General features: G+C 41.3%; 1 protein-coding gene across 1 annotated transcript in view; it reads left to right on the forward strand.

The window, feature by feature from the left end:
• Positions 1-490: 490 nt before the first annotated feature.
• The window catches only part of LOC143301941 (uncharacterized), a 155,202-nt gene continuing 142,160 nt past the window's right edge, over positions 491-13,532 (forward strand). Inside the window, exons 1-5 of the mRNA XM_076616399.1 lie at positions 491-620; positions 1,873-2,200; positions 8,417-8,540; positions 10,524-10,665; positions 12,064-12,179. Coding sequence (XP_076472514.1) covers positions 1,896-2,200; positions 8,417-8,540; positions 10,524-10,665; positions 12,064-12,179 — 687 coding nt within the window. The 5' untranslated portion in view covers positions 491-620; positions 1,873-1,895. The remainder of the gene's footprint in view (positions 621-1,872; positions 2,201-8,416; positions 8,541-10,523; positions 10,666-12,063; positions 12,180-13,532) is intronic.

A 13,532-nucleotide genomic window follows, 5' to 3' on the forward strand; every position in this document is an offset into this window, starting at 1 on the left:
CTGTAAGATATTTGTTTTTTCATAATTCCTGGTCAGTTTATCATTTTAGCCACTTGAAAAAACTAAAACAAAATTACATGATTAAGTTGCACAACAACCTAGTTCCTAATTACCCCCCCCCCCCCTTCTATGTATTTGTGTGGTGTGTGTGTGTGTGTGTGTGTGCGCGCGCGCGCGCGTGTGTATGTGTGTTTGACACCATCATCTCTAACCCCAAATCACACACACACACACACAGGGGAACGCGTTACAGAGGGTGTGCGTAAGTTTTGCGGTTTTTAGTTTTTTAAAAATAATTTTTCTTTTTTCATTATAAAGATTGCATATAATTATTTCAATATTGATTTATTGGCGCGATGCATTTTGTGTGCGTGAGAGTGCGTGTGGCTGTGGCAGAAAAATCATGGGCAACAACGCTGTCGATCCTATTCCCCAAGTAAAACGAAGTGGTCTCCCCATTCTATTGACGTCCGGTTTTGCGCGTGCCTGCCAACGCGCTGCCAACAGAGGAAAAACACTTCCATTTTAATACAAACCTCACTAACTAAACAAAAATATCCATCAAGTGAGGAGTTTGTGCGACCAGCCGGACTTGTTCAATCAAGCGACTGTGTTTATAGGTACGTACGTTAACACTACTATTCTTGTTATGATGTTGCTTTTGACAAATCGAACATCAGACTATTTTTAGATGTTAGTCCCAGCTTGAAAAAAAGAAAAGAAAAAAAAAAAGCCATTAATTGATTAACACTGGCACAGCCGTCTCTGATCAACAGAAAGCTTTCTACTCCGATAGATTTCTGCCGGTACTTTGGATAAGAGATTGAGGAATGTTTCTATTGAATGCATACGCATTCATTGCCAACCTGACAACTGGTTTGATGTTGTAAACAGATTTTTGAAGAGTGCTGTAGAACATCACGCGCCGTTTACTGTAAGACATGCATACAGACAACCGGTCGTTTCACAGTCACCGTATAGTTCTTTTGCATCGTTTTGTCTTTCTTCATTTTGTTTCGATGTTGTGCTTGTTTGTGAATGGACTTCTTCAGTAAAAGAAGTGAACATTTTAAATCAGATTTGAAGGATTTAAACTATGGAAGGGTTTAAACTTTGAGTCGTAAGCTTAAAGTGGTGAATAGTTTTTATTGTCCTTTTTTTTTTTTTTTTTTTTACCCTTGACTTGAAGTAGATGCTAATGTGGGGATAGCCTTGAGATGGCCTTAGTGGTTGGTGAGGTTCTAACTCTAAGCACCATAATTTGATTTGATTTGGTTTGTGAATGTTGGATGTTGATAAAAAGTGCTTTGAAGTTTGATTTGTCTTTGCATAAGAATTAGCAATATGTATGTATGCATGTGTGTATGTATGTATGTATGTATGTTTGTACAAACACACACACACACACACACATATATATATATATACATCCCACTCTCTCTCTCTCTCTATATATATATATATATATGTGTGTGTATATATATATATATATATATATATATATATATATATGCCAAGACAACTGTTGTTCTTTTATACATATATATATATATATATATAGAGAGAGAGAGAGAGAGAGAGAGGTAAACGAAACCAAAATATATGTAAATACAGACACACATCACTGATAATCACACATACAGACATACCCATTACATGCATACAATACACATAGTGACATACATGCCTGTCTGCACGTGAGAAAAACAAAGACCATTAAACACAACAAAAACAAAGACCAAAGACCATTAAACACAACAAAAACAAAGACCATTAAACACAACAAAAACAAACAAGAAAACAAAACAAAACAACAACTGTAGAACTGGTCATGCACTGTGTTCATCACATCTCACCATGTCCAAATTACAGGTGTGTGAAAAGAGAGAGGAGGCATGAAGAAGTCCTCCAACATGGGAAAAACCAAACAGACGGCTCGTCAGCCCGAGGGGGGGATTCCCAAGAAGGCACCACTACCCCCTGTAGGGAAAGCCGGTCCAGAGCCAGAGAAATCGTCAGAATCTCTAACAGCTATCACAGCAGCCGTGCCTGCGCCTCAGAGACTTGGTGTCAGCAATAACGCCAATGCTGTGGAGGCATCACAACCCCAGAAAGCCTCTCAGCTCTCTAATTTTTCTGATGCTGCAGCTTTCGCTGGAACCAGTAATCAGGCAGTCGGAGGGGTGTCGAAACGAGCAACGTAAGTGTGCAGAATTGAAATAGAAATTTTTTTTAATTGTTTGTTTGTTTTGTTTTGTTTGTTTGCTTTAAAAAAAAATCTGTTTATTTATTTAGTCATTTATTTATTTGTTTATCTATTAATTTGTTTATTTATCTATCTATTATTCATTTAGTCATTTATCTATTTATGTATTTATATATTTATTTATTTATACATTTATTTATTCCACAATCTTATACTATCTTATACTTATGCTCATATCTTACTAGAACAACAATTGGTCAGTTTATTAAGCATTGGCCAGACCTCTGTGTGTGTGTGTGTGTGTGTGTCAGTTTCTTTGTGCGTGTACCTGTGTGTGTGTGTGTGTGTGAGAGAGTTTCTTTGTTCGTGTACCTGTGTGTGTGTGTGTGTGTGTTCGTGTGTGTCTATGTGTGCCAGTTTCTTTGTGCGTGTACTGTGTTGTGTGTGTGTGTGTGTGTGTGTGTGTGCGTGTGTGTGTGTGTGTGCGTGCACACTTGTGTGGTGTGTTGTACTGCTCAGATTGCATGATTCCTGGCTTTGAACTGATTGTTGTTGTTGGGGGAGTGATTGTGTGCCTTTGTGCAGCTAAGTGGGGTTTGTTGGGTCTGGGAGTGCTCATACATGTATATCAGTGGCTGTGCGGCCTTGACATTGTCATGAATAGAGGGGTCCGCTGATTGTGGAGTGTGGGTAGTAGGTGTGTGTGCGTGTGTGTGTGTGTGTGTAAGAAGGGAGGGGGTGGGAGGGCAGCGGTTGAATGGTTGAGAAGACTGAGAGAGAAATGGAACACAGGGTCAAGGGGTGAGAGGTGTCAGCACACTTCTCTGTGAAACACTTAATGTTAGTGATGTTGGTGATGATGATAATGTGTTTATATATATATATATATAATGTATCTTTTGCTCTGATGTTTCAGTTACTCTTTTTGCTCGTTTTGATTGTTTGAAATTATGGACTTGTACAATGTAAATGTAATCTTTTTTTTTAAAGTTCACAAGGCAAAAAAAAAAAAAAAAAAGGATATGTGTGATATGTGTATCTGGCATTTTGGAGTGGATCTTGATAATTTGTTGCTATTGGGATGTGAGCTGAATTGCTCAGTGAAAACAGAGGGGGGTGGGGGGGGGGGGGGGAGCAAGAGTTCCACTCAGAGAAAGCTGCTGTGACCAACACAACACAACACAATACAACACAATACAATACAATACAATGCGACACGACACGACACGACACGACACGACACGACACAATACAACACAATGTTAACACAATACAATACAATACAGCACAACACAACACAGCACAGCACAGCACAGCACAGCACAGCACAGCACAGCACGACACAGCACAACACAACACAACACAGCACAGCACAGCACAGCACAGCACAGCACGACACAGCACAACACAGCACAGCACAGCACAGCACAGCACAGCACAACACAACTCAACACAACTGAACACAACACAATACAATACAGCACAACACAACACAATACAATACAGCACAACACAACACAACACAACACAACACAACACAACACAACACAACACAATACAATACTATGCCATGCCATGCGAGGCAATGCAATACAACGCAATGCAACACAATGCCATGCAATAAGATACTATCTGTAATCAGCACAATACAGTGCAGTGCAATACAATACAACACAATGCAATACAACGCAACGCAATACAACACAATGCAATACAACGCAATGCAATACAACACAATGCAATACAACACAATGCAATACAACACAATGCAATACAATGCAATACAACACAATGCAATACAACGCAATGCAACACAATGCAATACAACACAATGCAATACAACACAATGCAATACAACGCAACGCAATACAACGCAACGCAATACAACACAATGCAATACAACACAATGCAATACAACGCAATGCAATACAACACAATGCAATACAACGCAATGCAATACAACGCAATGCAATACAACACAATGCAATACAACGCAACGCAATACAACACAATGCAATACAACACAATGCAATACAACGCAATGCAATACAACACAATGCAATACAACACAATGCAATACAACGCAACGCAATACAACGCAATGCAATACAACACAACACAATACAACACAATGCAATACAACACAACACAATACAATACAACACAATGCAATACAACACAATGCAATACAATACAACACAATGCAATACAACACAACACAATACAACACAACACAATGCAATACAACACAATGCAATACAACACAACACAATACAATACAACACAATGCAATACAACACAACACAATACAATGCAACACAATGCAATACAACACAACACAATACAATACAACACAATGCAATGCAACACAATGCAATACAATACAACACAATACAATACAACACAATGCAATACAACGCAACGCAATACAACACAATGCAATACAACACAATGCAATACAACACAATGCAATACAACACAATGCAACACAATGCCATGCACTAAGATACTTTCTGTAATCAGCACAATACAGTGCAGTGCAATACAACACAACACAATGCAATACAACGCAACGCAATACAACGCAATACAACACAATGCAATACAACACAACACAATGCAATACAACACAATGCAATACAACGCAATACAACACAATGCAATACAACACAACACAATACAATGCAATACAATACAATACAACGCAATACAACACAACACAATACAATACAACACAATGCAATACAACACAACACAATACAATACAACACAATGCAATACAACACAACACAATACAATACAACACAATGCAATACAACACAACACAATACAATACAACACAATGCAATACAACGCAATGCAATACAACACAACACAATACAATACAACACAATGCAATACAACGCAATGCAATACAACACAATGCAATACAACACAACACAATACAACACAATGCAATACAACACAACACAATACAATACAACACAATGCAATACAACACAATGCAATACAACACAATGCAATACAACACAATGCAATACAACACAACGCAATACAACACAATGCAATACAACACAATGCAATACAACACAACACAATACAATACAACACAATGCAATACAACACAATGCAATACAACACAATGCAATACAACGCAATGCAACACAATGCAATACAACACAATGCAATACAACGCAATGCAATAAGATACTATCTGTAATCAGCACAATACAGTGCAGTGCAATACAATACAACACAATGCAATACAACGCAACGCAATACAACGCAATGCAATACAACGCAACGCAATACAACGCAATGCAATACAACACAATGCAATACAATACAACACAATACAATACAACACAATACAATACAACACAATGCAATACAACGCAATGCAATACAACACAATGCAATACAATGCAATGCAATACAATACAACACAATACAATACAACACAATGCAATACAACACAATGCAATACAACGCAACGCAATACAACACAATGCAATACAACGCAATGCAATACAACACAATGCAATACAACACAACACAATGCAATACAACGCAACGCAATACAACACAATGCAATACAACACAATACAATACAACACAATGCAATACAACACAATGCAATACAACACAATGCAATACAACGCAATGCAATACAACACAATGCAATACAACACAATGCAATACAACGCAATGCAATACAACACAATGCAATACAACGCAATGCAATACAACACAATGCAATACAACACAACACAATGCAAAACAATATAAAACAAAATGATACAACATGATACAATGCATTGCATTACACTACAATACAATACTATACGATACAATACAATACAATACTATACTGTACAATACCACACCATGAAATATTATATGATACAGTATGATACCATACGATACTTTTTCCCCCCATGAATTTATGGTTTTATCGGAATGCTGTATAGAAATCGTATTGTTCTGCATGTTTGCTCGTTTACTTTATTTCTCATCAGTTCTTGTCTACTCACATCTTCATAACGATTTGTGTGATAGTGTCTGCAGCACTGTTGTTGCCAGCGTGTCCTGATGTGTGTGTGTGTGTGTGTGTGTGTGTGTGTGTAGAGGGGAGTGTGGGGGTGGGTGGGAGGGGGTAGGCGTGTTGACTTGGTGTGTTCACAGTTCAGTTTCTCAAGGAGGCGGCGTCACTGCGTTCGGACACATCCATATACATCAGCTAAGCATGATGCCTGACCAGCAGTGTAACCTGATGTGCTTAGTCAGGCCTTGAGGGGTGGGGAGGGGTGGGGGGGGGGGGGGGGGGGAAACAAGGAAAAAAAAAGCATAAACAAATACATGGATACATCATTAAATTAATGAATAAATAATTAAACAAATGCATAAATGAATGAATTATAAGAAATGAAAAAAAACTAAGCAGATCAATAATGAAATAAAAGGAGGATAAAAAGAATTAAATTAAAAAAAAAAAAAGTGTGAAATTAAAAAGTTGATAAAGATAATGAATAAACAAATAAGCAAGTGAATCTGTGTGTGTGTGTGTGTGTGTGTGTGTGTGTGTGAATAACAGACATTCACACACACACACTCTCTCTCTCTCTCTTTCTCTCATGTACAACAGATATGCAACAAACATGCAGTTTCACAGACATGAAAGCACAAACCAAAGTGCACAGGCACTATTCACTACACATAAAAGCACACGAGCCCCTTAGCGTCCTCCAGTCAAAGCCGTACGGGACATTAGGGTGGGTATGTGAGTGCGTGAGATGTTTGTCATTTAGGCTGTTTTGTTTCAGATTACCTGTTTATTTATCTAGTCATTTATTTAGTCATTATCTGTATATTCTGTTCTCAAGCATAAAGCTGTTGTAATGCATAACTGTCTTCATGTTTTTGAATGATTGTGCTGTGCGCGTGTTTTACCTTAGCTTCTGTTTTAGTGTCAATGATATGTGGTTTTTCTTACCTCGTCAACATTAATGTTCATCCTTTGATTATTGCATTGAATGTTTCCATGGATGTTAATGTTCTAAAAAGTGATTGTGCTATATATGTTTATTGTTACATGTGCTAGAGCCCAAAGACAAATTTCTGTGCGTTTACAGACAGTTAAGTTGTGTTATATTTTACCTTTCAATAAGGTACAGTGTAATACAATATGGTGCAATACAATGCAGTATAATACTATATGATACAATACAACACAACACAACACATACATTACAGCACAGCACAGCACAGCACAGCACAGCACAGCACAATGCAGCACAATACAACACAATGCAATACAATAACTTCCTCGTGTCAATGCAGGAACCTATGGTGAACGTTCTTTCCTCTTTGCTGCTCCTCACATCTGGAACAACCTTCCTCATCATATCCGTGCATCTGATTCTATTTCTGCTTTTCGCTCTTCACTAAAAACTCATCTTTTTTCAAAAACCAATCCGTAAGCACTCTCAGCTTCCTTCTTCTCCAACACCATCCATGTCAGCTCACTTTGGATGTATGAAGAGTAGGAGAGGGAGAGTGGGGGCGGGGGTTGGGGGGGCGGGGGGGTTGAGAAAGAGTGGTAAAGAATGATTTATGTAATTTGTAATGTTTTTCTTTCATGCAAAGCACCCTTAGCTCTTAGAGAGAGATAAGGACGCTACTGTATATAAATGCACATTATTATGATTATTCTTATCGTTTTTATTATTATTATAGTACAATACAATGCAGTGTTATACAGTACAATACAATGCAATGCAATACAGTACAATACAATTACAATGCAATGCAATGCAATGTTATGCTATGCAGTGCAACACATCACAACAAAACACCCAACAACACAACCTCAACCACACCATACCACACAAACTCCACAACACAACACAATGATGTCAGGCATGATGATGAAATAGATTAACTGTGATCTCACAATGCAATACAAACAATACAAAACAATACAATACAAGGCAATGCAATACAATACAATGCAATGCAGTGCAATTACAATTACAATGCAATACAATGTTGTGCTATGCAACGCAACACAACACAAGAACACGACCGAAAAATACTAGGCAAACTCCACAGCACACCACGACAGAGTGATGTCAGTCATGATGATGATGATGACGATGATGATGATGACGATGATGATGATGACATGGATGAAGTGTGACGTCGTTCCAGGTTCCCACAAGAGGAAAAGAGCGCCGCAAAGAAGAAGAAGCAGAAGAAGGCGGCTCCCGTGGTTGTGAAGAAGAACAGAGTGCCCTTGAACTTTGCCGAAATGATGACCGAATCGAGGAAAAAGGTCAGGAGAGTGTGTGTGTGAGTGTGTGTGTTTGGGGATGGGGGTGGGGAGGGTGTGTGTGTGTGTGTGTGTGTGTGTGTGTGAGGGCGGGAGAGTGGGGAGGAGGTGTTGTGGGGGGAGGAGGGGATGGGGTAGGGGGGGGCGGTTGTGTACAGGAGTGTGTGTGTGCATGTGCATGTGCATGTGTGTGTGTGTGTGTGCATGTGTGCGTGTGTATGTTTGTGTATGTTTGTGTGTGCGTGCGTGTGTGCATGTGTGTGGTGTGTGTGTTTGTGTGTGTGTGTGTGTGTGTGTGTGTGTGTGTGCATGTGTGTGTATGTTTGTGTGTGTGTGTGTGTGTGCGCGCGCGTGTGCGTGCGTGCGCGTGCGTGTGTGTGTGTGTGCGTGTGTGTGTATGTGTGCGTGTCTAAGTGAGTTTACATACGTATCTTTTCTTCTTCTTCCTCTTCTGATTATTATCATTATCATTATGACTATTATGACTAGTAGTAGGATAATTGTAGTATTATTGTATGATAGTCAGTTGTGTCCGACTATGACCATCAGAACAGCAGAGGAAGCAACTGCTGTCCCGACTATCTGGGGCACAATCTGATTACAGTGGAGAGTGTCTTGCCCAAGTTTCATCCCCACTCTCTAGGCCAAGAGGGTTTTAGGACAGTCGGCATTGGGGATGGTTCCCAAAGGCCAGCTAGCCCCCAGGGCTGCAGCACTAAGAGCCAGTGCAATCTTGCCTCCTAGTTTGAGAACCATAGTCCTTCACAAAAGACTACGTTGTACATGAGAAACCATTGATCCTACAGCTCTCACTTTTCCGTTGGCCCAACTGAAAGCTTACGTCAGTCTGTGATGCAAACTTTGAGTTGGACTGTTAGTATTGGTATTATTAGTATGTTTATCAGTATTATTCAGTCATGACACATGGGAGCTGAATGCAATGGACAGACCAAAGTGGCGTTCAGCTGTCCACAAAGGCGCCAAATCCTGTGAGGCCAACAGAATCGCTGCAGTAGAGCAACGCAGACAGGCCAGGAAAAGCAGTGCCAGCAAGTCCCTGACAGCCGCCACCATCCCCTGTCCACACTGCGTCAGAACCTTCCGGGCGCGGATTGGCCTGACCAGTCATCTGCGCACCCACAGAGCCCAACCCACCCACCCCCAGGATGACTAGATGGTCCTCGTCGATCCCGACGGACGAACCACACATTAGTATTACTGCTACTACTACGGTTTCTCCAATGCAATGGGAAATCATTTACAGCTTATTCTTTTGTGAAGGACCATGACTTTCAAACTAGGAGGCAAAATGGCACTGGATCTTAGTGCTGCAGCCCTGGGAGCTAGTTGGCCTTTGGGAGTCATCTCCAAAGCTGAATCCTAAAACCCTCTTGGTCGAAAGAGTGGGGATGTAACTTGGGCAAGACACTCTCCACTGTTATCCAATTCTAGCCTAGATAGTTGGGACAGCAGTTGCCTCCTCTGATGTTCTGGTGGTCATAGTTGAACAGCACTGACTATCATACATACCAGTATTGTACTGTATTACTATTTTTTGTCACAACAGATTTCTCTGTGTAAAATTTGGGCTGTTCTCCCCAGGGAGAGCGCGCTGCTACACTGAGAGTGCCACCCATTTTTTGGTGTGTTTTTTTCCTGCCTGCAGTTTTTGTTTTCCTATCGAAGCGGATTTTTCTACAGAATTTTGCCAGGGACAACCCATTTGTTGCCATGGGTTCTTTTATGTGCGCTAAGTGCATGCTGCACAGGGGACCTTGGTTTATCATCTCATCCAAATGACTAGCGTCCAGACCACCACTCAAGGTCTAGTGGATGGGGAGAAAATACTGGCGACTCTGCCGTGATTCGAACCAGTGCGCTCAGATTTTCTCGCTTCCTAGGCGGACGCGTTACCTCTAGGCCATCACTCCACACACACATATTTCTTTGTATTACTACTACGTACTGCTGCTACTGCTGTCACAGGTGGAAGACCTGACAGAAGACTTGCAGACACTGGAGACAGAACAAGATGAGGAGGCGGAGGTGGAGGGCGTGTATGACAGCGATGACGAGTTCGATCTGTCCAACGTCACAGAGGCCCCTGTCCGAATCAGACGGAACTCATGTGGGTCGCACGTTTTGCTGCATGTGTGTGTGTGTGTGTGTGTGTGTGTACATGTGTCTGTGTGTGTGTTCGTACACATGCGTGTGTGTTCGTTTGTATACATGCATACCTGTGTTATGTGTTCGTTCGTTCTTCAGTTTAGCGTCTTTTCACTATTTGTGATATTAGATGATTAAAAAAAAAGAAGAAAAAAAGTGGGGTGTGGAGGGGTGGGGAGAGGGGAAAGAGAAGTCAGGATAATACAGAAAAGGTAGAAAACCACCAAGAAATGCATAACTAACATGAAATTAGCTTTTTCAGTAACAATTCAATAATGATAATAATAACTAAAACCATTAACATGATTATGAAGTATATTAAAGGAATGTAGAAATAGGGCTATGAACTAATGCCTTTGAAAGTTCTACTAAAAGAACCTCGTTAGAAATAATTTCCCCCAAATCATCTGCAGAATAGTTACTCTCTGTGAAATACTTGGGCCAGAAGATACGTAACTGCTGACATTGAAACAAACTATGATGCAAGCCAAACTGCTTACCATATATGCATTTAACATGTTTGCTATATTTTGTCTTCAGCGCGTCAAGTTTTATATGGAAGAAAGTAGAGGTTAATAATCTTGTATAGCAAGCTGATGAATTTGGTATTTTTTCTTTAATAATATGTTCGGGGAATAATGTCCCTTTCTGTTTTGAAGACTCTGCCTTCCATCGTTTATAAAATCGACCCCATGCTTGCTTTTGTGTGTGAGTGAATGTGTGTGTGTGCGTGTGTGTGTGTATGTGTGTGTGTGTGTGTGTGAGTGTGTGTGAGTGTGTGTGTGTATGTGTGTGTGTATGTGTGTGAGTGTGTGTGTGTGTGTGTGTGAGTGAATGTGTGTGTGTGTGTGTGTGTGTATGTGTGTGTGTGTGTGTGTGTGTGTGTGTGTGTGTGAGTGTGTGTGTGTGTGTGTGTGTGTGTGAGTGAATGTGTGTGTGTGTGTATGTGTGTGTGTGTGTGTGTGTGTGTGTGAGTGAATGTGTGTGTGTGTGTGAGTGAATGTGTGTGTGTGTGTATGTGTGTGTGTGTGTGTGTGTGTTTGTGTTTGGATGGGTATGTGGGGTTGCATTTGAGTATGTGACTTCATATGCGTGTGTGTATATGTGCAGCAGCTTGTTGTGTGTGTGTGTGTCTCCGTGTGCATGGAATGCGTGTGTGTATGTGTGTGTGTATGGCTGTGTGTGTCATGGGTGAACCCTTTTCTTCCCATTGATCTCTATTTATGTGTGTGTGTGTGTGTGTGTGTGTGTGCGTGCGTGTGTGTGTGTGTGTGTGTGTGTGTGCGTGTGTGTGTGTGTGTGTGTGTGTGTGTGTGTGTGTGTGTGTGTGTGTGTGCGTGTGTGTGTGTGGCACGAGCAGTAATCAGCAAGAAAAAAGCAGCGCCCGCTCCTCCACAAAGGGAGACAATCACCTTCTCGCCAGATCAGCTTCCTGTGCCAGGCGACAGTCACACCTTTCCCCTTCATAACATAAAGGTGGGTGATGGGGGTGGGGGGTTGGGAGGGCAGGGTGTGAGGGGTGCGGGGGGGTCAGTAGTGGTAGAGTGGTGGCCTAGTGGTAAGGCGTCTGCCTAGGAAGCAAGAGAATCTTGAGTGTACAGGATCGAATCCCATACTCGCCAGAATTCCCCCCCCCCCCCCACTCCCCCAGCTCCGCCAGACCTTGAGTGGTGGTCTGGGCCGCTAGTCATTCAGATGAGACAACAAACAAACGAACAAACAAATGAGGTCCCAGTGTGTAGCATGTATTTAGTGCACATGAAAGACCCCATGGCAACAAAAGGGTTTTCCCTGGCGAAATTCTGTTGAAAAATCCACTTTGATAGGGAAACAAATACGCTGAAGAACAAGGGTTTTGTTACGCTGTAGCAGCACGCTCTTTCCCTTGGGGAGGGCAGCCCCAGTTTGACACACGAGAAATCTGTCGTGATGGAGAGTAATTCAACAGAATGCAGTTCAGTGCAACGCAACACAATGCAACACAATTGCAACACAATGCAACGCAGCGCAACACAAAATGCAACACAATGTAATACATGTTTATTCTGTGGTCTTTTTTTTTTTTTTTTTTTGCTTTTTTTAAAATATTATTTTATTAAAGGGGCTTTAGTCCGCATACATCTATACATAGTATGTGAACCTAATAAGCGCATTGACGTGCCAAAATACATGAAAATCTGAATCAAGCACATTCACACACACACACACACACACACATGTATATGTATTGGAGTTGTATTTTGCAATGAAATTTTTGCCAGGGGACAACTTTAGTTGCCATGGATGTCTTTCATGTATAGTTGCTAAGTGCGTGCAATGGGTGCAATAGCCGAGTGGTTAAAGCGTTGGACTGTCAATCTGAGGTTCCCGGGTTCGAATCACGGTGACGGCGCCTGGTGGGTGAAGGGTGGAGATTTTTATGATCTCCCAGGTCAACATATGTGCAGACCTGCTAGTGCCTGAACCCCCTTCGTGTGTATATGCAAGCAGAAGATCAAATACGCACGTTAAAGATCCTGTAATCCATGTCAGCGTTCGGTGGGTTATGAAAACAAGAACATACCCAGCATGCACACCCCCAAAAACGGAGTATGGCTGCCTACATGGCGGGGTAAAAACGGTCATACACGTAAAAGCCCACTCGTGTACATACGAGTGAACGTAGGAGTTGCAGCCCATGAATGCAGAAGAAGAAGAAGAACTAAGTGCGTGCTACGCATGGGACCGTATATCGGTCTGAATGACTAGCAGCCAGACCACCTACCATTCTTTCGCTTAAAGGGTGGATAGATGCGGTACTACTCCACTCGGCCACCCCACTGCATGTTG

The sequence above is a fragment of the Babylonia areolata genome, chromosome 28 (genome assembly GCF_041734735.1).
Source record: "Babylonia areolata isolate BAREFJ2019XMU chromosome 28, ASM4173473v1, whole genome shotgun sequence".
Classification (NCBI taxonomy): Eukaryota; Metazoa; Mollusca; class Gastropoda; order Neogastropoda; family Buccinidae; genus Babylonia; species Babylonia areolata.